General features: G+C 39.6%; 1 protein-coding gene across 1 annotated transcript in view; it reads left to right on the top strand.

Annotated features, from left to right (window-relative positions):
* LOC126474829 (uncharacterized) overlaps positions 1 to 22,994 on the top strand; it is an 84,173-nt gene that overhangs the window by 12,273 nt on the left and 48,906 nt on the right. The window contains exons 2-3 of the mRNA XM_050102304.1: positions 11,109 to 11,204; positions 11,872 to 11,993. Coding sequence (XP_049958261.1) covers positions 11,125 to 11,204; positions 11,872 to 11,993 — 202 coding nt within the window. The 5' untranslated portion in view covers positions 11,109 to 11,124. The remainder of the gene's footprint in view (positions 1 to 11,108; positions 11,205 to 11,871; positions 11,994 to 22,994) is intronic.

The raw sequence follows: 22,994 nt of genomic DNA on the forward strand, positions 1-22,994 counted from the left end.
TAGTACTGGCTCCATCTGAGTTCTTGAAGTTCATATGTGAGCTTTTCTTTTCTCCAAAAGACTGATTAATTTTCCTATAGCAAACATCTGTCTTTGCTCTGTTTGAGAATGCTCCATAGAAGCCTTGCACTTTTCAACTAGCCATTCGTGTTTAGCCATTTTGCATTTTCTGCCAGTCTCATTTTTTATGTGCCTGTATTCCCTTTCACATGCTTCATTTTTATATTTTATCCTTTCATTAATTACTTTCCTCCAGTCCATATTCTACTATTTTACTGTATCTTTCTTTTCCTACTATCCAAATCCAGTCCTCCATCACAATTAAATTTTCACCTCCCTGAACTGTCAGAATAATTTGTTTTATTTCATCATACCTTCTTTCAATACTTGTATTGTGGTAGGTATTGGCTTTGGGTTTACTTGCACTATGGTAATACGTTCACTATGGTGTTCTTAATAGCTTACTCACCTTCCTATTTTCTTATTCATTATTAGACTTATACCTGAATTGGACCCTACCTCTGTTTGATTTTGTCATTATAATCCTGTACCCGTGCAATCAAAAGTCCTTCTCTTTCTGCCGCCACAGTTCACTAATTCTCAGTATATCTGACGTCAACCTATCCATTTCTATTTTTAGATTCCCTGATCTACCTACCCAGTTAAGGTATCTAACATTCTGCAATTTGACCCAATAAAAATGCCAGTTTTGCCTCTCCGATGATAACGTCCTCCAGAGTCATCCCCTCCTGGAGTCCAAAGAGGGGACTGTTTTGTCTCTGGAATGTTTTACCCAAGAGGATGTCCTTATGATTAAGCCACACAATAGACCTGCATGTCCTTTGGAGAAATAACTTGCTTTCAGCTGTTTGCAGCACCAGCACTTCATGGCTAATGTTACAAGGCCACATCAGTGATCCAGACTGTTGCCCTTTCATCTACAAAAAAGACTGCTACCTGTCTTTAGAAATCACAGGTTAGTCTGGCCTCTCCATAAATACCACACCATTCCATTTATAGGCTTCTGTCTGTATTGTTGAGGCATGTAAGCCCAACCCCCTCCTCCATTCCTCTCCTTCTACCCCTACCTCAGCAAGGTTTTGATTCATGAATGTAGTTGTTTAACTTAAGGCTTTAAATTGGTAAACATCAGTTTCAGGAAGTGATTTGGAGGAATGGTGGCAAAATGTAGTTGGAGGGGCTAATTCCTTATGAGAGCTCTGCAACATATGATCTGTAACTCAGCAATTCTGCATGTGATACATTTCTTTCAATCTTTATATGTAATGCCATTCTGTGTGTATGTTGTCTAAATATTAGCTGTGTGTTTAAGTATGGCTGGAACAGAATCAACAATTTACTAGAGCTGGCCAAATGATGAACCAGAGAGCTTGATATGCTATCATGTACTACTCAAACAATCAAATGATATTTGACTCACACAGTGTGATCACATGCAATATCAATGCATGAGTAACTGAAACATTCACAAGATCTAGCTTTAGCCCTGCTTGACATCTGAAAACTGTGAGAAATGCAGGAGGAAGTATTGTTAAATACTACCACTGTACAAACTCCTGCTATAGTTGCATAAATTTGCAGTAAGAGTTCTCTTGCAGAGTGTGTGTATATACAGGGTATATCAAAAAGAATAATCCCATTTAAACAAATCACAACTGTTCGGTTATTTGAGATATGTGTGTGAACAACATACTGTTGGAAAGAGCGTACTCTCAAGTTTTACATGGCCATGGCCATCATGTCACACTCGCAGTGCAGGAATTTTTAAATTAAAGGATTACTGAGTGATGGACCAGTTGCACTGGACCAAATGATTCAGCTTTACGTTACTGGCCGCCAAGGTCACTGGACCTGACTGTTGTTGTTGTGGTCTTCAGTCCAGAGACTGGTTTGATGCAGCTCTCCATGCTACTCTATCCTGTGCAAGCTTCTTCATCTCCCAGTACCTACTGCAACCTACATCCTTCTGAATCTGTTTAATGTATTCATCTCTTTGTCTCCCTCTACGATTTTTACCCTCCATGCTGCCCTCCAATACTAAATTGGTGATCCCTTGATGCCTCAGAATATGCCCTACCAACCAATCCCTTCTTCTAGTCAAGTTGTGCCACAAATTTCTCTTCTCTCCAATTCTATTCCATACCTCCTCATTAGTTATGTAATCTACCCATCTAATCTTCAGCATTCTTCTGTAGCACCACATTTTGAAAGCTTCTATTCTCTTCTTGTCTAAGATATTTATTGTCCATGTTTCACTTCCATCCATGACTACACTCCATACAAATACTTTCAGAAACGACTTCCTGACACTTAAATCTATACTCAATGTTAACAAATTTCTCTTCTTGAGAAACGCTTTCCTTGCCATTGGACCTGACTATATGTGATTGTTTCTTATGGGGGTTTGTAGAAGACTCTCTTTATGTGCCTCCATCACCAACAAATATGAATGAACTGAGACATCAAATAACAGCAGCCGTGGAAAATGTAGCTCAAGACACACTCGCTGCAGTGTGGTAACAATTTGAATGCTGCACTGACATATGCTGTGCATCTCCAGGGGGATATTGAACACCTATGAAAAGGTTCCCTGTTCATCAAAAAACAAAATTCATTGCATGTGTTTATTAGTTTCAGAAATATAGACATGTACAAATGAGGTGATCCTTTTTGATATACCCTGTATAAATATTTATGTGATTTTGAAGTTAGGCTAACAAAGGATAAAATGGCCCTTAAAAAGATATTACATGACTGAGAACCCAATACATTATTTGGTTATTAGTGACTATAATGATGGCCTAGTTTTCCCAGGAGGTAGTTAGCCATTAGCAACTTTGAACTGCAAATTCTAATACTGTTTATAATTACATTCATATGATGGTGCAGTATTTTTAAACCTCTGGAAATGGTAGATCGTTGATATGCAATTGTGCATGTTTTGAATGAACACCTTTGTCAGAATTCTAATCCATATCTTACATGTTATAAATTGGCACAATATTAGTATTTAGACATTCTGTTTTGTCCTTGTCTGCTGATTGTCATTTCAGACTTGCAGCACAGTAGTGTCAACAGAGATTTTGCGGAGTTTCTTCGTCATTGATTCTTAATATAAATTTCCATTCTTTTGCAGGTCAAGCTTTCTACATTGTTAGAAGAAGATCTACATCTACATCTAGGTCCATACACTGCAAACTACTGTGGAGTATATAGCAGAGGGTATGTCCCATTGTACCAGTTACTGGAGTTGTAGAGGGTACTTGGTGCACCACTGCTATTTCCTTGTTTTCCTGCTCCAGACATGAATGTTTTGCAGTTAAGAGCAATTGCTGCTAAGCTTCTGTAAGCACTCAATTTTCTCTAATTTTTACATTCGAGCTCTTTTCGTGAGACATACGTAGGAGGAGACAACATAGTGACTCAGTTGAAGAGAAACTGAGATAAATCTGAAATTTACTGCAGGAAGTGATTGTAATCTCATCAAAAAGTCTGAAATCAATTGAAAAATTTCACATACACAAGGCTAAAAAGCAATAAATAAATATTTAAATAAAATATTTTTAATATACCAGGTTTTTAAAACAGACTACACCAGGTTTTTAAAACAGACTACTGTAAAAGGTATTAAATAATCTCTCTTACCCCCCTACAGATTTCAAATGTCTTAAGGGTAGTCCAGAAAATCTGTGCTTGTGAATTTTCAATAGCTGTGATATACCTGTAAAATTGAAAACAGAAAAGATGGGGTGGATATAACAGATAATAGGAAGGAGTGTAGAAACTAACTGTCACTGAGAAAAGTCACAGAACATTTCATAACATTTGAAGTGCAATAAAATTGTTAGCAACTTAGGTGAACTATTCATGCATCTGTTACTTATTGCATGTGTCCCATATTTTTCACTTTAAATTTTACAAATATTTTCATATCTCTTAAAAATTCACAAGCAGAAATTTTCAGGGCTATCTGTATGGCATTAGAATGTAAAAGGGGCATTCAAACGAAACCTGGCCACTAGCATAAGGTAATGGTAATGGTTATATTGACTCAAAATGTAGTTATACACAGTACAATTACTCAAAAACAGTTGCCAAAACTGTTGACACATTTATCCCTTGTGACACTAGCTGGTCAATTCCATCCTTGAAGAAGGTACAGGGTGACACACAGGAGATGGACAGTTTTTAATGAAATTATACTCAGCCAACTTTAAAATTAATGCATGTTTATTTACAAAAACTCAAAGCTCATTATTTGCCATTTTAGTTAACAAAGTTATTTGTGAAAAATAATGTCATCAAGGTGATGTCCATCATTTCGAATGCAGGACTCAAGTCTCTTCTCAAAATCCTCCACCACATGGACTAAAATCTCTGCAAAGATGGCAGCAATTTCTTGAATGATTGCATTCTTCAACTCATCCAAATTTCATGGTTTGTGGCTATAGACACAGTTCTTAAGGTACCCCCACAGAAAAAAGTCACATACTGACAAGTCGGGGGACCCGGGAGACCAAGGAACATTGCCAAAACGTGAGATAATCCGGCCAGGAAACATGTGTCTAAGAACTGTCATTGAAGTGTTTGCAGTGTGTGATGTTGCCCCATCCTGCTGGAACCAAATGCGTTTTAAAGGGATTTGTCATCTTCTTAGTTCTGGTTTCAAGAATGTTTCAAGCGTATGAATGTAACGAACTGAATTAACAGTAACTATGGCCCCATTCTCTTCAGAAAAATTAGGTCAAATAATGCCAACATAACCAAGAGCACAGCAGACTGTTACTTTTTCTGAGTGTAGAGGACGCTGGTGGATAAGGTGTGGATGCTCTACGGTCCCGTTTAAATGAAAATGACCTTCATCGCTCATCAATAAAATTTAATTTTCATTCGATCCCACAATCACTTGCATTCTGTAAGCGAAGTCTTCTCGTACAGCAAAATCAGTTTCCTTAAGTTGTTGGACAATGAGCATTTTGTAGGGATGGAATTTTAATCCTTTATACAAAATTTGTCTAACCGATTCATGATTGATTTGTAACTCACTAGCATGACGTCTAGCTGACTGTCCTGGGCTTCTGACTGCCGCTTGCCTTACCCTTTCAACATTTTCTGGTGTTGTTACTCTGTGTCTTGGGCCAGGATGCTTCTTATCCAGTATGTTTCCAATTTATCTGAAATTTTCCACCCACCTGAGGATTGTGTTACGGCTCGGAACAGCTCCATGTCGACCGACATTAAACCGCCCAATCGCTGCGTAGCAATAATAGACTCACCACTTTTCACAAAACTGTCATAGATGAACACTTGACGTTTCAAGTCCCACTGCTCCATAGTGACTGAGTAAATGAAATGGCGTCTTGTGTGGATCAGAACCATCCCCACCACGACCACCTCCCACCACCGTGCCCTCAGTACTATGCATTTCAAAACTGTCCATCTCCTGTGTGTCACCCTGTAGCAGGAGTCACACACTTCATCATCCATTGTGAATTGATGTCCGCAAATAGCTTATTTTAGAAGTCCAAAAACATGAAAGTCACATGGTGAAAGGTTGGGATTGTATGGTGGATGTTCCAGCATTTCCCACTGAAACTGCTGCAATGTCGTCTTCACCACATTGGCTGTTTGTGAACATTAATGTGAAATTTAATCTGAAATAGTAAACTCATTTGCAATAATTTTGTAAAGGGCAATTTACTACTGGAACTGGGTATAAACACAACAGTATAAAGTCCAGAAAGTTAAAAATTTGAGCTATGTTGACCTTTTCAGAGAATGTTTACATGAAGGAATTTCAGATAGGAATGGGAAGGTAGTTCCATTTCAATACCAAAGGTTAGTGAAATGGTCTTCTACAATGTAGAATGTAGTGAATTTGGGAAAAGAATTACAAGCCAATACCCAGATGTAAATACCAAAAACAGTGAGACATAGGTGGTGTGAAGCACCAAAAACATTAAATCATTAAATTATGAAATACAGATCATGGATAACATGTGCAATACCCAAAACATACAAAATTATAAAGGTATAGCATTAATAGTGTGTAATACTTTAGAGACAAACAATTTGCAATATTAAAGTCTACATGATATGAGGCTTCAATTACAACAAAACATTCTAAAATAATATATGACATACTGCCAAGGTGTGAATCAAAACCAAGTTCAAAACATGTAACATAGGATTCCTATCTAAGTAATACAAGATACATTTTTGCATACATCTAGAAATTTCATTTTCTTATGTAAGTTATTTCTTCTGTTGGGATCTCCACCCTCTACAGTACAATGTGGCACTTCAGGCAACACTGTCTTTTCAGTACCTGAAACCACACACTGTATAAGTTTCAATCCGAATGGATGACATCACATACAATAAACAAAAGTTTCTGTCATTTATGATATCAATTTACTATTTAACTCATTTTTCACTTCAGAAAGTAGTTCTTGAAATAGGTCATATCACCACAATACTAGACAAAACATATAGTAATAATAACATATGATAAGAAATAGTATCAAGACATTGGCTTAGATAAGCATAATCATCATATTATAAATCACATTAATATCTTAAAATTGGATAATTTTCCTCCTCCTGTATACACAGTGTCTCACCCAAAGGCAACAGACAAGTCTAGTATGAAAGCAAACAGGTACACCAGCACAGACCTCACAATGATGCAAACAGGGAATTCCGGCGAGACAAAAACGCTTACTCAGCCTGACACTTGCCTAACATCTCAAGAGTGACTCTAACCCAACAACATATGTAAATGTAAGATAAAAAAATCATATGTCATTATTGAATATTAAGTGTTCAGATCCAAATTATCATCTTTGTGTTATATGAGTGCAGTCTCAGTATATGTATAATTCATCTTCAATCTACATCACAGGATACACAGCATCATCTTGAAGTTTCTTGCAAAGTGTATATTTTTAGAAGAAAGGCTGCATTTCATAGCAGTAAACTTAACTTTAAATACTAAATTATCCATATAGTACTTAGAATCCAGCAAGTTCATACATATTATGGTATAAAAGGTGCAAGTTATTTGACCTAATCTTGGCCAAGTATGTCATTCAATTAGCATGTAATTAGTTAATTACTTATTTAAATGAGAAAAATTATCAAAGAGGGTATTCACAAAATAAATGAAACTTTAAGCATTAGCACTTAGTCTAAATAGGTCATGAGAAATCAGATAAATATATATACAATTGAAAGGTAATCAAATTGCAACCTGAAATCTCAGGTTGAAGTCAACATATGACAAAGATGTACATAAGGAAAAGAGGTATACTGGTGGGGTGGTCATCACATGGATAACATAATACAAAATATAGAAGAAAAACTTACTGCACGTTATGAATGCAGAAAGATGGAAAACAGATTCTCCGTATATTTTTCTGAATACGACCCCATTTCAATGAAGGTGATACCTGAGTGTAGAAGTTGCCATGCAGCAACAAGCAATGGCTTAAAAACAAATTAGCAGAATAGGCTGTATAATATAAGATAGGCATGGTAATGCAACTTGAAGTTTAAACAAACTAACCCTAACATGCTACTCTGAATTGAAAATAAACTTAAATTGTCTGTGTGTTTACATAAGCAGAAAACCAAAATTCTAGAAATAAAAAATGGTAAGGTGGAACATCCAGTTCCATACCACTGTCTCAGTCATAATACATAGCATAAGATACAAACATGAAAGTCAAAATTACTAAACAAGAAGTCAAGAAGGACAAAAGCATATATGCGAATATGTGGAACAATCAGTCCCAGATACATTCTAATATGCAATCTGGAAGAGTTTTCTTAATTTCATATACAATTTCAATGAGTTTTATAGTACAAAAATTTAAATTACATTTCAATTAATTTTGAACAAATTGCTTTGAATAAGATATTGTTATTAGTGATGTGAATAGCTCTCAAGTAGAGCTATCATTTTAAATAATCATAATGAATAAATATTGTAGCCTCCTGGAAATGGTAGAAGTAAATTTTTGAAGAATTTGTGGTGCAACATTACTGCACAATTCATATCATGAAATTTCAAAGTTGGATTATTAACGAACAGCTCACTCCCCTTAGTTGCTAATATAAATTGGGCAACATATTAATGTGAAATTTAATCTGAAATAGTAAACTCATTTGTATTGACTTTTTAAAGTGCAGTTTACTGTTGGAACTGGGTATAGACATAACAGCATAAAATCCAGAAAGTTAAAAAAGTGAGCTAAACTGAACTCTTCAGAGGATGTTTATATGAGGAAGGAATTTCAGAGAGGAATGGGAAGGTAGTCCCATTTCAGTTGTTATGCTGATGGCCAGTACAAAGTCTAATGTGACATGCCAAACTATTCCTTTTCCATGAGGACAGAAGAACTCTCTCACCAGTGCAGTCGTTGCCACTCACTGATTACTCTTGGATTTATATTCTAGCAGCCTTTGTTCTCAATAATGGTATGAGTTTTCTGGTTCTATTATATATAGTACTTATGACTTCATTGCCATAACAGTAAGATGTTAAAGCAGGTGCCATTACCATTTGCAACTTGTATGGTCTTTCCCTGGGTGCTGGAACAGATCCCATTTGTTCTGGTCATGGATGTTCACATTGGTGATCTTCTGTTTGGCAAGTAAATACAAAGTGCTCATAACTATGTATTACATAATGATGCGTTTTCTCATTAATCATATGTGTTACTCCACCACCATAGGTAACTGTTCACAATCAGCTACATATTCATGATATGTTAACATGAGATGTAAATGAAGTAAATGTCACAATTTTGAAAAGGTGAGTGAACTGTAAGAAGCATGTATTCTAGAATGCAGACACAAAGGAATTACAGACACTGGCTGTGAGTGGGCATCGATTTAAATCGTTGGGGAAGGGATGAAAATTTGTGCCAGATGGGGATTTGAACCCAGGTCTCCTACTTACTACACAGATGCATTGACCATTGTTCAATCTGGATACGGTGGTCGTCACAACTCCATGAACTACCTTAGAATGCCTCCAGTCAGAACCAAATTCTCAGTTGATCCATACACTATTAATCAGTGTACCTTGCCCATGGTCCTCACTACTTGTGGCATTTAGCCCATTCCCATAAGAGTTCAAGCCTGGTGTGTGTCTGCACTGAAGAGAGCATTGGCCATCCTCATCTTTACCAATGCTCTCTTCACTATGTATATATTTATCAACTGATGACTACAACATCATCATTTATAATGTGTACAAAGTGTCTGATCTTTCAGATATGTCTGTAATTCCTTTGTGTCTTGATTCCCTCTCACACACACAGATATGTACAATTTGGTTTCTGCTGTTTTTCCCAAACATTTGAGGCTTTAATGAAACAAATTAGTTACACGTGTATCATTCAAAGTATTTTCCATCGCTGGCCACTACTTTCTCCCATCTTTGGGGCAGTGTATGAATCCTGTGTCGAAAAAATTGTTCATCTTTTGAAGTGATCCATGAATCGATCCAGTTTGTTACTTCTTCATGAGATTGGAAGTGTTGGTCAGCCAGCCCATGTGCCATTGATCTAAACAGGTGATAGTCAGAGGACGCAATGTCTGGAGAATATGGCGGGTGGAGTAGGACTTCCCATTTTAACATTTCCAAGTACATTTTGACCTCTTTTGCAACCCAGGGTCGAGCGTTGCTGTGCTGCAAAATCACTTTATCGTGACTCTCGCTGTATTGCAGCAGTTTGTCTTTTAATGCTCTGCTCAAAAACATTAATTGCATTCAATAACGAGCACCTGGGATTGTCTCATTTGGTTTTAACACCTCATAGTACACGACACCAAGCTGGTCCCTCAAAATGCATAACATGATCTTGGAGCCTTGAATATTTGGTTGGGCCGTCGACGTGGTAGCATGGCCGGGATATCCCCATGATTTTTTGTGTTTAGGGTTATCATAATGAACCCATTTTTCATCCCCGGTCACAATGTGATGCAGAAATCCCTTCCGCGTTTGCTCTGAAGCAACTGTTCACAAACACACAATCACCGTTCAACGTCTCTTCATTTCAGCTCACATAGGACCCAAGTTCCTTCTTTCTGAATCATGCCCATAGTCTTGAGACATTTTGAAATGGCTCCCACTAATTGTGCCAATTCTTCTTGAGTTTGATGTGTGTCTTCACTCAGCAATGTCTCCAATTCTGCATCTTCGAAAACATTCTCTCTTCCTCCACTATGCTGGTCTACAACGTTAAAATCACTGTTCTTGAAGTGCTGAAACCACTCATGACATGTTCTTTCACTAATAGCGCCCTTTCTATATGTACCTGAGAGAATTCAATAAGATTCAGCCGCTGTTTTCTTCATATTGAAACATAACAGTAACACCTCCCTCAAATGACAATAATTAGGCTTGTAAACTGACAATTTCAATCAAGAACAACTTTATGATACACACACAAATAGACTAATGTTTGAATGAGGTTATGTTGACTGAGGCCCAATCTAACCGCTACTTACCACTGTCGCCACCTATCGGCAAACGGTGGAAGCAAAGTTGTACACCTTGTGTACGTACACACATACACTCCATTGCTCAACAGAGTTCCCATGTACATATCTCCAGCACTCATATCAGAGGTAGTTTACTATCTTCATTAATGAAGAACATCTTTGAATTCTACCATACAATTGCCATAGATGAGATGTACACACTTTATGAAGTTCATCATGTCATAAACATAGTGTGTGTTGCTCTAAATCTCTCATAAAATCAGAGGAAAAAATGATGACGTTTTTTCAAGAATCTAAATAATTATTTGTTGCAAATAGTTCATGTATCAGATGGTGAGAAAATAACTTGAAATTAGGAGCAAGATCTTTTGTTCATCAAACCCAACTCTATAATCAACTTAGATACCTCTGAACCAATCTGATGGTATAAAATCATCGTTACTTTTTGTTTAGCACCTTCCCTGTGATCTTCTTTTCATTCAAAATTAATTGTGAGAACATTAATGTACATGATTTTGGTTTATTGTAAAACATATGTTGTAATTCTTACAAATCCTTGCCTTTTGTTTCAGGTGAAACAGTAGAACAATGTCTGGAAACTTGAAAATTATAAGTGTGACGATAGCCAATGTAGCTGTTGCAATGTTGGTCTTTGTGGTTTTAATGTGGTAAGTCTAGAACAATACATGCCTTGCAGTTCTTCCACACAAGCCATAGTTATTTCCTCCATAGTTAACTAGCCATCGACAATGTATTCTATACATGAATTGCACACATATTCTGTTTATTAGTGGAGAGAAATAATGCATAGAATTGTAGTTAACTGAGAGTTAATATATCCCATACAACAGGCCATGCAGTACCTTTGACAAAATTCTATTATTGAAGAAGATTCCTCATAAAACACACATTACAGCATAATTCTGTTGACACTCTATTTGTCACTTAACTTTTGAAATAATATAAATACACTGCAACAACAAATGTAACAGATCAAACCCTGCATTAGTGTCTAATATAACTGAAGAGACTTTTCCAAGTGCGAAACATTATTTTCACGCAATTTATTATACAGTAATTAAGCTGACCTGATCCAGATGATAATGGAATCATATCTTTCACATGAACATAACAACAAATAAATAAGACTGGAAGAGGAATATAGACCCACAGACCTGTAATATCCCATGAACTCCCATTTATTTTGCTAGAATAATTCCTCGTTAGAGCTCTCCTCAGATTACAGATATTTTGCACTGTTTTCCATAATATATTTTGAGCTAATTTTTGACATTTCATATTTCAAGAGAGCTGGTCACACGCTTTCTGTAACAGGTCCCCTTCAAACTGTGAGCTGTATCATAATGATTACAGCAGAGACTGTTCAAGAAATTCTAGTGCTGAATGTTCCAACCAGTTGAACCAGGAGGACAAAGAAACATTTAATAAAGCAAGGGGTAAGTTACCCGTGTTTTTCTGTATTTTGTCTTTGGTACACTGTGCCAAACAGTGTCATAGGTAGGAAAGCATGATTACTTTACAGCAATTTTTTTTCCTTTTTTTCCCCAAACTGACAGTGCACCATAAAATGATATGAGAATTTGCTGATTCCTGTGGTTTTAGCTGAGTATATCACTACTACTCAGAAATTTTACTTGTCATATATTTGGTAGAATGTTGCTTGCAACAGCTTTATTTTTCCTGTACCTAACTTATTAACAAATGATGATGTAACTATTCTGCTCACATTTATTATGTAAATTAAAATATTATTTCACACATTTCATTTATTCTAAATATTGAAGAGTTACTGCAAATGATAAGAAAATTGTTTTCTACACAGGAAAAAAAATACACTATTGTGTTAATATTTATCTTGATGTATTGAGGGTGTCCATGATTGTTGAGCAAGCTATTATACCTTTCTCATCCATTGCAGAGGCGCATGGCTCATATCTTTTCGGATTGTGCTGGATTCTTATGGAAATATCATGGTTTTACTTTTTGAAATGAAACTACAACAAATGACCTGTAAATTTTCTTCGTTTATTCATAAAACTGTTCAAATGAATAACTAAGATGCAAGTCTCCATAACAACTTCTTACCAACCCCACTCACTACCAATACTCAACAGTTCTCTCCCTGACTTACCTCATACATGCACTTATGTAGCTTACTGACAGTGTGTATCTTTTTTACAATATTATTGCAGTAATGCCTTTTCGTAATTTACAATGGGTACAAATTTGCAGAAATTAATTTATGTGCAACAACAAGGTTAGCAGAAAACATAGCCATATTTTACATAAAATAGTTTTGTAAAATGCAGAGCTATCCAATGCTAAGCATTGTGAGATGAATATTTTTAACAATTAATATTACAACATGTAAGTTTACCTATAAAATAAATTGATATAGTTCTGACTCTAATTCTACAGTTTTTAATATTTTATACAACATAAATTGTTCCAGAACATACTGAAGGCTAGTAAACTGAAAATTCCAGAATGAGATTTTCACTTTGCAGTGGAGTGTGCACTGATATGAAACTTCCTGGCAGATTAAAACTGTGTGCCGGACTGAGACTCAAAATCGGTACCTGCACCTTTCGCGGGCATGTGCTCTACCAACTGAGCTACCCAAGCACGACTCACACCCCATCCCCACAGCTTTAATTCCACCAGTACCTCATCTCCTACCTTCCAAACTTTACAGAAGCTCTCCTGCGAACCTTGCAGAACTAGCACTCCTGAAGGAAAGGATACTGCAGAGACATGGCTTAGCCACAGCCTGGGGGATGTTTCCAGAATGAGATTTTCACTCTGCAGCGGAGTGTGCGGTGATATGAAACTTCCTGGCAGATTAAAACTGTGTGCCGGACCGAGACTCAAACTCGTGACCTTTGCCTTTCACGGGCAGCAAGTGCTCTACCATATGAGCTATCCAAGCACGACTTACGCTCCCTCCTTACAGCTCCATTTCTGCCATTACCTCGTCTCCTACCTTCCAAATTTTACAGAAGCTCTCCTGCGAACCTTGCAGAACTAGCACTCCTGAAAGAAAGGATATTGCGAAGAAATGGCTTAGCCAGAGCTCAATACTTACATTTTGTTCAATGAAAAGAAATCTCCTGGACTTTGGCGCTGAGGACTCCCTATCATTTTCAGCGAACAACAACTCACTCTAACATGTACACAGAAACACTAAATCCCTATTGAGAAAAACATTGAACCAATCAGTATCCAATCCTATAACCATTGATTTATTGTCTGAAAAAGTAAATAATAGAGCCAAGATATAAATGTTTATTGATAATGGTGCATGCATTCATATTAATAATTTCTAACTACACAGTATGTATAGAAATGAACCTTCAGTATTGCTAGATGAGCAGAAAATGGACGAAATCTTATAGTCATTTATATCTGAGGGATCTCAACACAGAGGAGAACTTCAACATGTATCCTGTAATGCTTTTGCTTTCATTTATTTGTCCAAATGTACCTGTAAATTTAGAGGAAATCATTTCAAGGAAATGGATCATGCAAGTTTGTAAATAAAAAAGTACAGTCAAAACAATACAAGATTGTACAATATGTATAGTAACACAGAATAATACAAAATCATAGAATACGTAGTACCATAACTTTATGTACATGTATACCTATGGTATTATAATTGCATAGTCTGTTTGCCATAGGTAATTACTTTTGGCGTCCCTAAACTGTGAGCCTTATACACATTACAATATTTAAGCAGAGATTTTAAATCACCCAACAGCTGTCCATTACATATGCAAATATAATACAAAATTTAGGGGAGACAGACAATTTTTTCAGTTTTGCCTTAATATAAACATTACACTAGTCTGCATTTTCAAACTTTTTGTTAGATGATTTGTTGAAAGTAGGTGTTCTTGAATTAATTTTTTATGATGATTCTAGAAATAACGACTGTTTTTGTCTATCATGTCAGGTTTTTACACAAAATGAGAAGTTATATTTTGACAAGTTTCACTTCTGAGTCCACAAATACAGACGGGTCCAAAAAAAAATGTATACACTGTTTTAAAGTCCATGACTTACAAACTATTCACGGAGTTGTCTAATTTTTGGTGAAAGTGTAGCTTAAAGTCCAACTTACAGATATCACTGTAGGTGTTTGAAATGGTCACCATTAACATCCACACACAAACAATGCCGCCAAACTGCAGCATGAACTACTGACTGCAACGTGTTCAGTTGGATATTTGCACATGAATGTATGATGGATTCTCAAAGTTCATCCAATGTGCATGGCTTTTGTCAATAAATGATGTCTTGTAGTGTTCCCCACAGGTAAAAGTCCAGAGGAGTTAGGTCTGGGGAATGTGGTGGATACTCCAAAGCACCTGTACTGCCTAACCATCTTCCTGGTAGATTTTCATCGAGATACACCCTAACATGATTTTGGTAGTGGGCTGGGGCACCATCTTGTAGAAAATAAACTCTTCCATCTCCATACAAGTCTCGGATGGCAGGTAAAATGGATGTCTGAAGCTTCTGAAGGTACAGCTCACCGGTGCGACTCAATCCAGTTTCACGGGCACACTGTCTCACAGCTTCTGTGGTGAGTGAGTGAATTGTTGTAACACACAACAGGAGTTAGCTGGACTTGTTACTGTTACAGGTCATCCAGATCATTGTTTGTGTACATCTTCGCTGGCTCTGTTTGATACTCATTTCGCCATTGCTCTTGAACCTCATTAATGTTTTCGTACTTAAAATACCACTTCAAAAGTGACTTCCTTTCATCGAATGCCTTGCGCCAGCCATGTTTACTCGAGTAACTGGGTGCAACTAAGAACAAAACACTGACTATGTGGCGACTGTCATCTGACAAAACAAAACAACGCAGTACAACACTTATGTGGCGATTGCCGGAACTACAAACCAAAGATGAGAGAACTCTGTCAATTAGTTTGCCAGTTATGGACTTTTAAACAGTGGATACATTTTTTGAACCCCTCTGTATATTCTAACACCATTTCACACAAGGTGGATTTTTAATCAAAACATATTTAAAAAATAAAATACATCTAAATAATACTCCTCAGAACTCCCCTAAATTGTTTCTTGACTACATTGCATAAAACAAGAAGTCAACAGTGTTCCATAAATTTTTAAACTTTCTCTTCTTTGACTTCCTTGCAGATCCTTGTATACAGTGACTGTCCCTCTTCAACAAACATCCAACAGTAGTCAGCTAACATAGCCCGCTTGTACCTCCTCTTAATATCTCATTGAAGTCTTTCACTCTGCTCGTCAAATCTCATATGAGAGCATTAAGTTCACTCTGAGAGAACAGTTATGGAGTAAAGTCGCATTGAGGCTGGTGGACATCACTATCGTCTTCAGTAATTGCATCAACTCCATTTTCCTTATCATCTTCTGCCACATTCTCTACAACAGCTGGAGGAAGAGGAGCAATGAGATCTTCTCCATGTGCAAACTGGCCAAATGGCTGAATCTATGCTTGGATACACAATTTGCCTCTTATGTTTTGAACTGCGCCCCTGAACATTAAATAAGCAGAAGTAACACCCATTAAGTTGATTTTTATGTTCCCTCCATACCATTGGAGTCACAGATGGAATGCATGTTTTCTTTTCTTTTGCCCGCACTCTTAACCTTTCCACACAATAGCAGCAAACTGTCTATGGCATCCATCCCCTGTGCTGGTCACCAAGTTTCAGTTTAAATCAGCACAGTAAGATTTTTACATAAAGTCTGTTTAGCAACTGTATAATTTCCAAACTGTAACAGAAAATATTTAGATTCTTCATACACTTGCGTATTGACATAGTTAGTAACTATCAACAATAGGTGAAGTGTTTTATTAATACTGTCTTAAATATACAGAATAATCACAATATAGCACTGGTAACCCAAGCCAGTTAGATAAGCAACACTTTCAGGGTTACACAACAACAATTAGCACCAACAGGTGTGACAACCTTAAGGTATACAGAGTCCTACTGAAAAAATTCAACTCCATAATCTAGGTGTACAGCAATATATCTTTGGAGTCAAATTGCGGCTAAGCTGTACATGATAGGAAAAAAGCTAAATCCAGATTTGGAATCACCATAAAAAGCTGAGGTAGTATCACATAGGAGTTTTCAGTCATCTGATAGCATAAACATTTTCTGACAATTATCAGAAAATGTTTATTGGCCTACATAGTGATTTACTAAGTAGAAACATTGTTAGGACAGAAATTTTTTAAATTGTGCTATAAACTTTCTGATGCTGACTGGCAGTCTGTTGTAAAGTTTCTGGTGCATGTGCTTTCGGGTGTTTGTTCTATTTGTTCACTGCGTGCAGAGTGCTGTGCTTTTTTGAGCATTGCAGTTACGGAAGTCAGCATTTATTTGAATATCTGCAAAGTGGACCCTGAAAAAAAAAAAAAAAAAAAAAAAAAAAAAAAAAAAAAAAAAAAAAAAAAAAAAAAAAAGATATATATATTAACCTCATTTTCATAATCTGCCACCACAAAACCACTCCTCTTAATATATTACACGCAGTTTTTTCGAAATTTTCCCGAATTTCTCCGTCCTCTAACGTGTTTTGGCGGCAACACAACCACCTAACCTTTGTGCACATCGTTGTCTACCAACCCAAGTCCAACATAGCCCATCTGTAACCAACACCTTTTCGCCTTTTTTCACACCAGATCTCCAGTTACTTTCCAGTCCACCTTTATCCCTCCCCATATATTTTTATTTCATTTTTTTCATTTTCATTTCAGCCTCATGTTACACTTTCCACCTTTTAATACCATGTCACCCTCACAACACCCCCACAACGACCCCATTAAGTTTTATTTACATTCCCTCCGCAAACATGCCTTCGCCCTAGCCAGATTACGCTCCCATATTCTATTTTCTCAGGCTTGTCTGACATTTGGCATTACCCCCAAAGGCCTCACACTTAAAGTTCCCATCTCTGGCTGCAACCCTTCTTTCCATCAGTCCCTATACCAGTTCCAAACTGAACAATCCATTGCCCTCACCCACCTAATCCTTCACCTACACATCAACTCAGCCAATGAACACACCCGTCAATTCCTATCCTTAATAACAGTCCTTAATCTTTCCTCTCCCACGTCCACACCAGCTGTTCAGAGCATCTTCCTACAGGCCAACCGTAAATTAGAACAGCATGCCACCCTCCACCTCAAAAAACTATCCAATCTCCTGGTTCCCACCTCCGGAAAGGCAACTCACTCACCCTTCACAACCTTTCCAGCAAACCTCAACCTCTTCTCATTGCACACAAACCCAGTCTCTCCCATCTACTCAATCCCCCACTTCCAGCTCCACTCCCTCCAAAACCTCAAAATTCCAATCAACACAATCTGGAACCACAACACCCTAATTCAGTAGTTAACCTTTCCTCCAAACCTCTCTCCCAATCCGAAACCTCTGTCCTATCCAAAGGCCTCACCTTCAGCCCCACTCCCAGATTCAACCAAACAGCCCTTGTCAAAGATTTACTGTCCTACACTCGTACTCTCTGCTGGAAATATCACTTTGCCACGAAAAAAAATGATCCTAATCCTACTCCTAATGATCAAACTCCCCAAGACACTATCCAAATTGAACCCTGCCTGGAACAGTTCCGTCCTCCATCACAGTGGGACCCACCTCCTCTTCCTCAAAATCACTCTCTCCAAACCTTCCAGGAATTTCTGACTTCCAGCCTTGTATCCCAATCCTTCTTAAAAAACCTTAATCCTACTCCCAACATCACCTCTGCTGAAGCCCAGGCTATCCGTGATCTGAAGGCTGACCGATCCATCGTCATTCTTCCGGCGGACAAGGGTTCCACGACTGTGGCACTTGATCGTCGGGAGTATGTGGCTTTCAGACAACACCACATACAAAGTTTGCCAAGGTAACCCCATTCCCGATGTCCAGGCGGAGCTTCAAGGAATCCTCAGAACCTTAGGCCCCCTGCAAAACCTTTCACCTGACTCCATCAACCTCCTGACCCCACCGACACCCCGCACCCCTACCTTCTACCTTCTTCCTAAAATCCACAAACCCAATCATCCCGGCACCCTATTGTAGCTGGTTACCAAGCCTCCACAGAACGTATCTCTGCCTACGTAGATCAACACGTTCAACCCATTACATGCAGTCTCCCATCCTTCATCAAAGACACCAACCACTTTCTCGAACGCCTGGAATCCTTACCCAATGTGTTACCCCCGGAAACCATCCTTGTAACCATTGATGCCACTTCCTTATACACAAATATTCCGCACGTCCAGGGCCTCGCTGTGATGGAGCATTTCCTTTCACGCTGATCACCTGCCACCCTACCTAAAACCTCTTTCCTCATCACCTTAGCCAGCTTCATCCTGACCCACAACTTCTTCACTTTTGAAGGCCAGACATACCAACAATTAAAGGGAACACCCATGGGTACCAGGATGGCCCCCTTGTACGCCAACCTATTCATGGGTCACTTAGAGGAAGCCTTCTTGGTTACCCAGGCCTGCCAACCCAAAGTTTGGTACAGATTTATTGATGACATCTTCATGATCTGGACTCACTGTGAAGAAGAACTCCAGAATTTCCTCTCCAACCTCAACTCCTTTGGTTCCATCAGATTCACCTGGTCCTACTCCAAATCCCATGCCACTTTCCTTGATGTTGACCTCCACCTGTCCAATGGTCAGCTTCACACGTCCGTCCACATCAAACCCACCAACAAGCAACAGTACATCCATTATGACAGCTGCCACGAATTCCACATCAAACGGTCCCTTCCCTACAGCCTAGGTCTTCGTGGCAAACAAATCTGCTCCAGTCCGGAATCCCTGAACCATTACACCAACAACCTGACAACAGCTTTCGCATCCCGCAACTACCCTCCCGACCTGGTACAGAAGCAAATAACCAGAGCCACTTCCTCATCCCCTCAAACCCAGAATCCCCCACACAAGAACCCCAAAAGTGCCCCACTTGTGACAGGATACTTTCCGGGACTGGACCAGACTCTGAATGTGGCTCTCCAGCAGGGATACGACTTCCTCAAATCCTGCCCTGAAATGAGATCCATCCTTCATGAAATCCTCCCCACTCCACCAAGAGCGTCTTTCTGCAGTCCACCTAACCTTCGTAACCTGTTAGTTCATCCCTATGAAATCCCCAAACCACCTACCCTACCATCTGGCTCCTATCCTTGTAACCGCCCCTGGTGTAAAACCTGTCCCATGCACCCTCCCACCACCACCTACTCCAGTCCTGTAACCCGGAAGGTGTACATGAGCAAAGGCAGAGCCACATGTGAAAGCACCCACGTGATTTACCAACTGACCTGCCCACACTGTGATGCATTCTATGTGGCAATGACCAGCAACAAACTGTCCATTCGCATGAATGGACACAGGCAGACAGTGTTTGTTGGTAATGAGGATCACCCTGTGGCTAAACATGCCTTGGTGCATGCCCAGCACATCTTGGCACAGTGTTACACCGTCCGGGTTATCTGGATACTTCCCACCAACACCAACCTATCCGAACTCCGGAGATGGGAACTTGCTCTTCAATATATCCTCTCTTCCCGTTACCCACCAGGCCTCAATCTCCACTAATTTCAAGTTGCCGCCACTCATACCTCACCTGTCATTCAACATCATCTTTGCCTCTGCACTTCTGCCTCGACTGACATTTCTGCACAAACTCTTTGTCTTTAAATATGTCTGCTTGTGTCTGTATATGTGTGGATGGATATGTGTGTGTGTGTGCAAGTGTATACCCGTCCTTTTTTCCCCCTAAGGTAAGTCTTTCCGCTCCCGGGATTGGAATTACTCCTTACCCTCTCCCTTAAACCCCACTTCCTTTCGTCTTTCCCTCTCCTTCCCTCTTTCCTGATGAGGCAACAGTTTGTTGCGAAAGCTTGAATTTTGTGTTATGTATGTGTCTGTTTGTGTTTCTATCGACCTGCCAGCGCTTTCGTATGGTAAGTCACATCATATATATATATATATATATATAAAAACAAAGATGATGTGACTTACCATACGAAAGTGCTGGCAGGTCGATAGAAACACAAACAGACACATACATACACACAAAATTCAAGCTTTCGCAACAAACTGTTGCCTCATCAGTAAAGAGGGAAGGAGAGGGAAAGACGAAACGAAGTGGGGTTTAAGGGAGAGGGTAAGGAGTCATTCCAATCCCGGGAACGGAAAGACTTACCTTAGGGGGAAAACAAGGACGGGTATACACTCGCACACACACACATATCCATCCACACATATACAGACACAAGCAGACATATTTAAAGACAAAGAGTTTGGGCAGAGATGTCAGTCGAGGCGGAAGTACAAAGGCAAAGATGATGTTGAATGACAGGTGAGGTGTGAGTGGCGGCAACTTGAAATTAGCGGAGGTTGAGGCCTGGCGGGTAACGAAAAGAGAGGATATACTGAAGGGCAAGTTCCCATCTCCAGAGTTCTGACAGGTTGGTGTTAGTGGGAAGTATCCAGATACCCGGACGGTGTAACACTGTGCCAAGATGTGTTGGCCGTGCACCGAGGCATGTTTAGCCACAGGGTGATCCTCATTACCAACAAACACTGTCTGCCTGTGTCCATTCATGTGAATGGACAGTTTGTTGCTGGTCATTCCCACATAGAAAGCTTCACAGTGTAGGCAGGTCAGTTGGTAAATCATGTGGGTGCTTTCACATGTGGCTCTGCCTTTGATCGTGTACACCTTCCGGGTTACAGGACTGGAGTAGGTGGTGGTGGGAGGGTACATGGGACAGGTTTTACACCGGGGGTGGTTACAAGGGTAGGAGCCAGAGGGTAAGGGAGGTGATTTGGGGATTTCATAGGGATGAACTAAGAGGTTACGAAGGTTAGGTGAATGGCGGAAAGACACTCTTGGTAGAGTGGGGAGGATTTCATGAAGGATGGATCTCATTTCAGGGCAGGATTTGAGGAAGTCGTATCCCTGCTGGAGAGCCACATTCAGAGTCTGATCCAGTCCCGGAAAGTATCCTGTCACAAGTGGGGTACTTTTGGGGTTCTTCTGTGGGAGGTTCTGGGTTTGAAGGGATGAGGAAGTGGCTCTGGTTATTTGCTTCTGTATCAGGTCAGGAGGGCAGTTGCGGGATGCGAAAGCTGTTTTCAGGTTGTTGGTGTAATGGTTCAGGGATTCCGGACTGGAGCAGATTTGTTTGCCACGAAGACCTAGGCTGTAGGGAAGGGACCGTTTGATGTGGAATGGGTGGCAGCTGTCATAATGGATGTACTGTTGCTTGTTGGTGGGTTTGATGTGGACGGACATGTGAAGCTGGCCATTGGACAGGTGGAGGTCAACGTCAAGGAAAGTGCCATGGGATTTGGAGTAGGACCAGGTGAATCTGATGGAACCAAAGGCGTTGAGGTTGGAGAGGAAATTCTGGAGTTCTTCTTCACAGTGAGTCCAGATCATGAAGATGTCATCAATAAATCTGTACCAAACTTTGGGTTGGCAGGCCTGGGTAACCAAGAAGACTTCCTCTAAGCGACCCATGAATTGGTTGGCGTACTAGGGGGCCATCCTGGTACCCATAGCTGTTCCCTTTAATTATTGGTATGTCTGGCCTTCAAAAGTGGCATCAATGGTTACAAGGATGGTTTCCGGGGGTAATAAATTGGGTAAGGATTCCAGGCATTCGAGAAAGTGGTTGTTGTCCTTGATGAAGGATGGGAGACTACATGTAATGGGTTGAAGGTGTTGATCTACGTAGGCAGAGATACGTTCTGTGGGGGCTTGGTAACCAGCTACAATGGGGCAGCCGGGATGATTGGGTTTGTGGATTTTAGGAAGAAGGTAGGGGTGTGGGGTGTCGGTGGGGTCAGGAGGTTGATGGAGTCAGGTGAAAGGTTTTGTAGGGGGCCTAAGGTTCTGAGGACTCCTTGAAGCTCCGCCTGGACATCAGGAATTGGATTGCCTTGGCAAACTTTGTATGTGGTGTTGTCTGAAAGCTGACGCAGTCTCTCAGCCACATACTCCCGACGATCAAGTACCACGGTCATGGAACCCTTGTCCGCCGGAAGAATGACAATGGATCGGTCAGCCTTCAGATCACGGATAGCTTGGGCTTCAGCAGTGGTGATGTTGGGAGTAGGATTAAGGTTTTTTAAGAAGGATTGAGAAGCAAGGCTGGAAGTCAGAAATTCCTGGAAGGTTTGGAGAGAGTGATTTTGAGGAAGAGGAGGTGGGTCCTGCTGTGACGGAGGACGGAACTGTTCCAGGCAGGGTTCGATTTGGATAGTGTTTTGGGGAGTTGGATCATTGGGAGTAGGATTAGGATCATTTTTCTTCATGGCAAAGTGATATTTCCAGCAGAGAGTACGAGTGTAGGGCAGTAAATCTTTGACGAGGGCTGTTTGGTTGAATCTGGGAGTG

The sequence above is a fragment of the Schistocerca serialis genome, chromosome 4 (genome assembly GCF_023864345.2).
Source record: "Schistocerca serialis cubense isolate TAMUIC-IGC-003099 chromosome 4, iqSchSeri2.2, whole genome shotgun sequence".
In the NCBI taxonomy this organism is placed as follows: Eukaryota; Metazoa; Arthropoda; class Insecta; order Orthoptera; family Acrididae; genus Schistocerca; species Schistocerca serialis.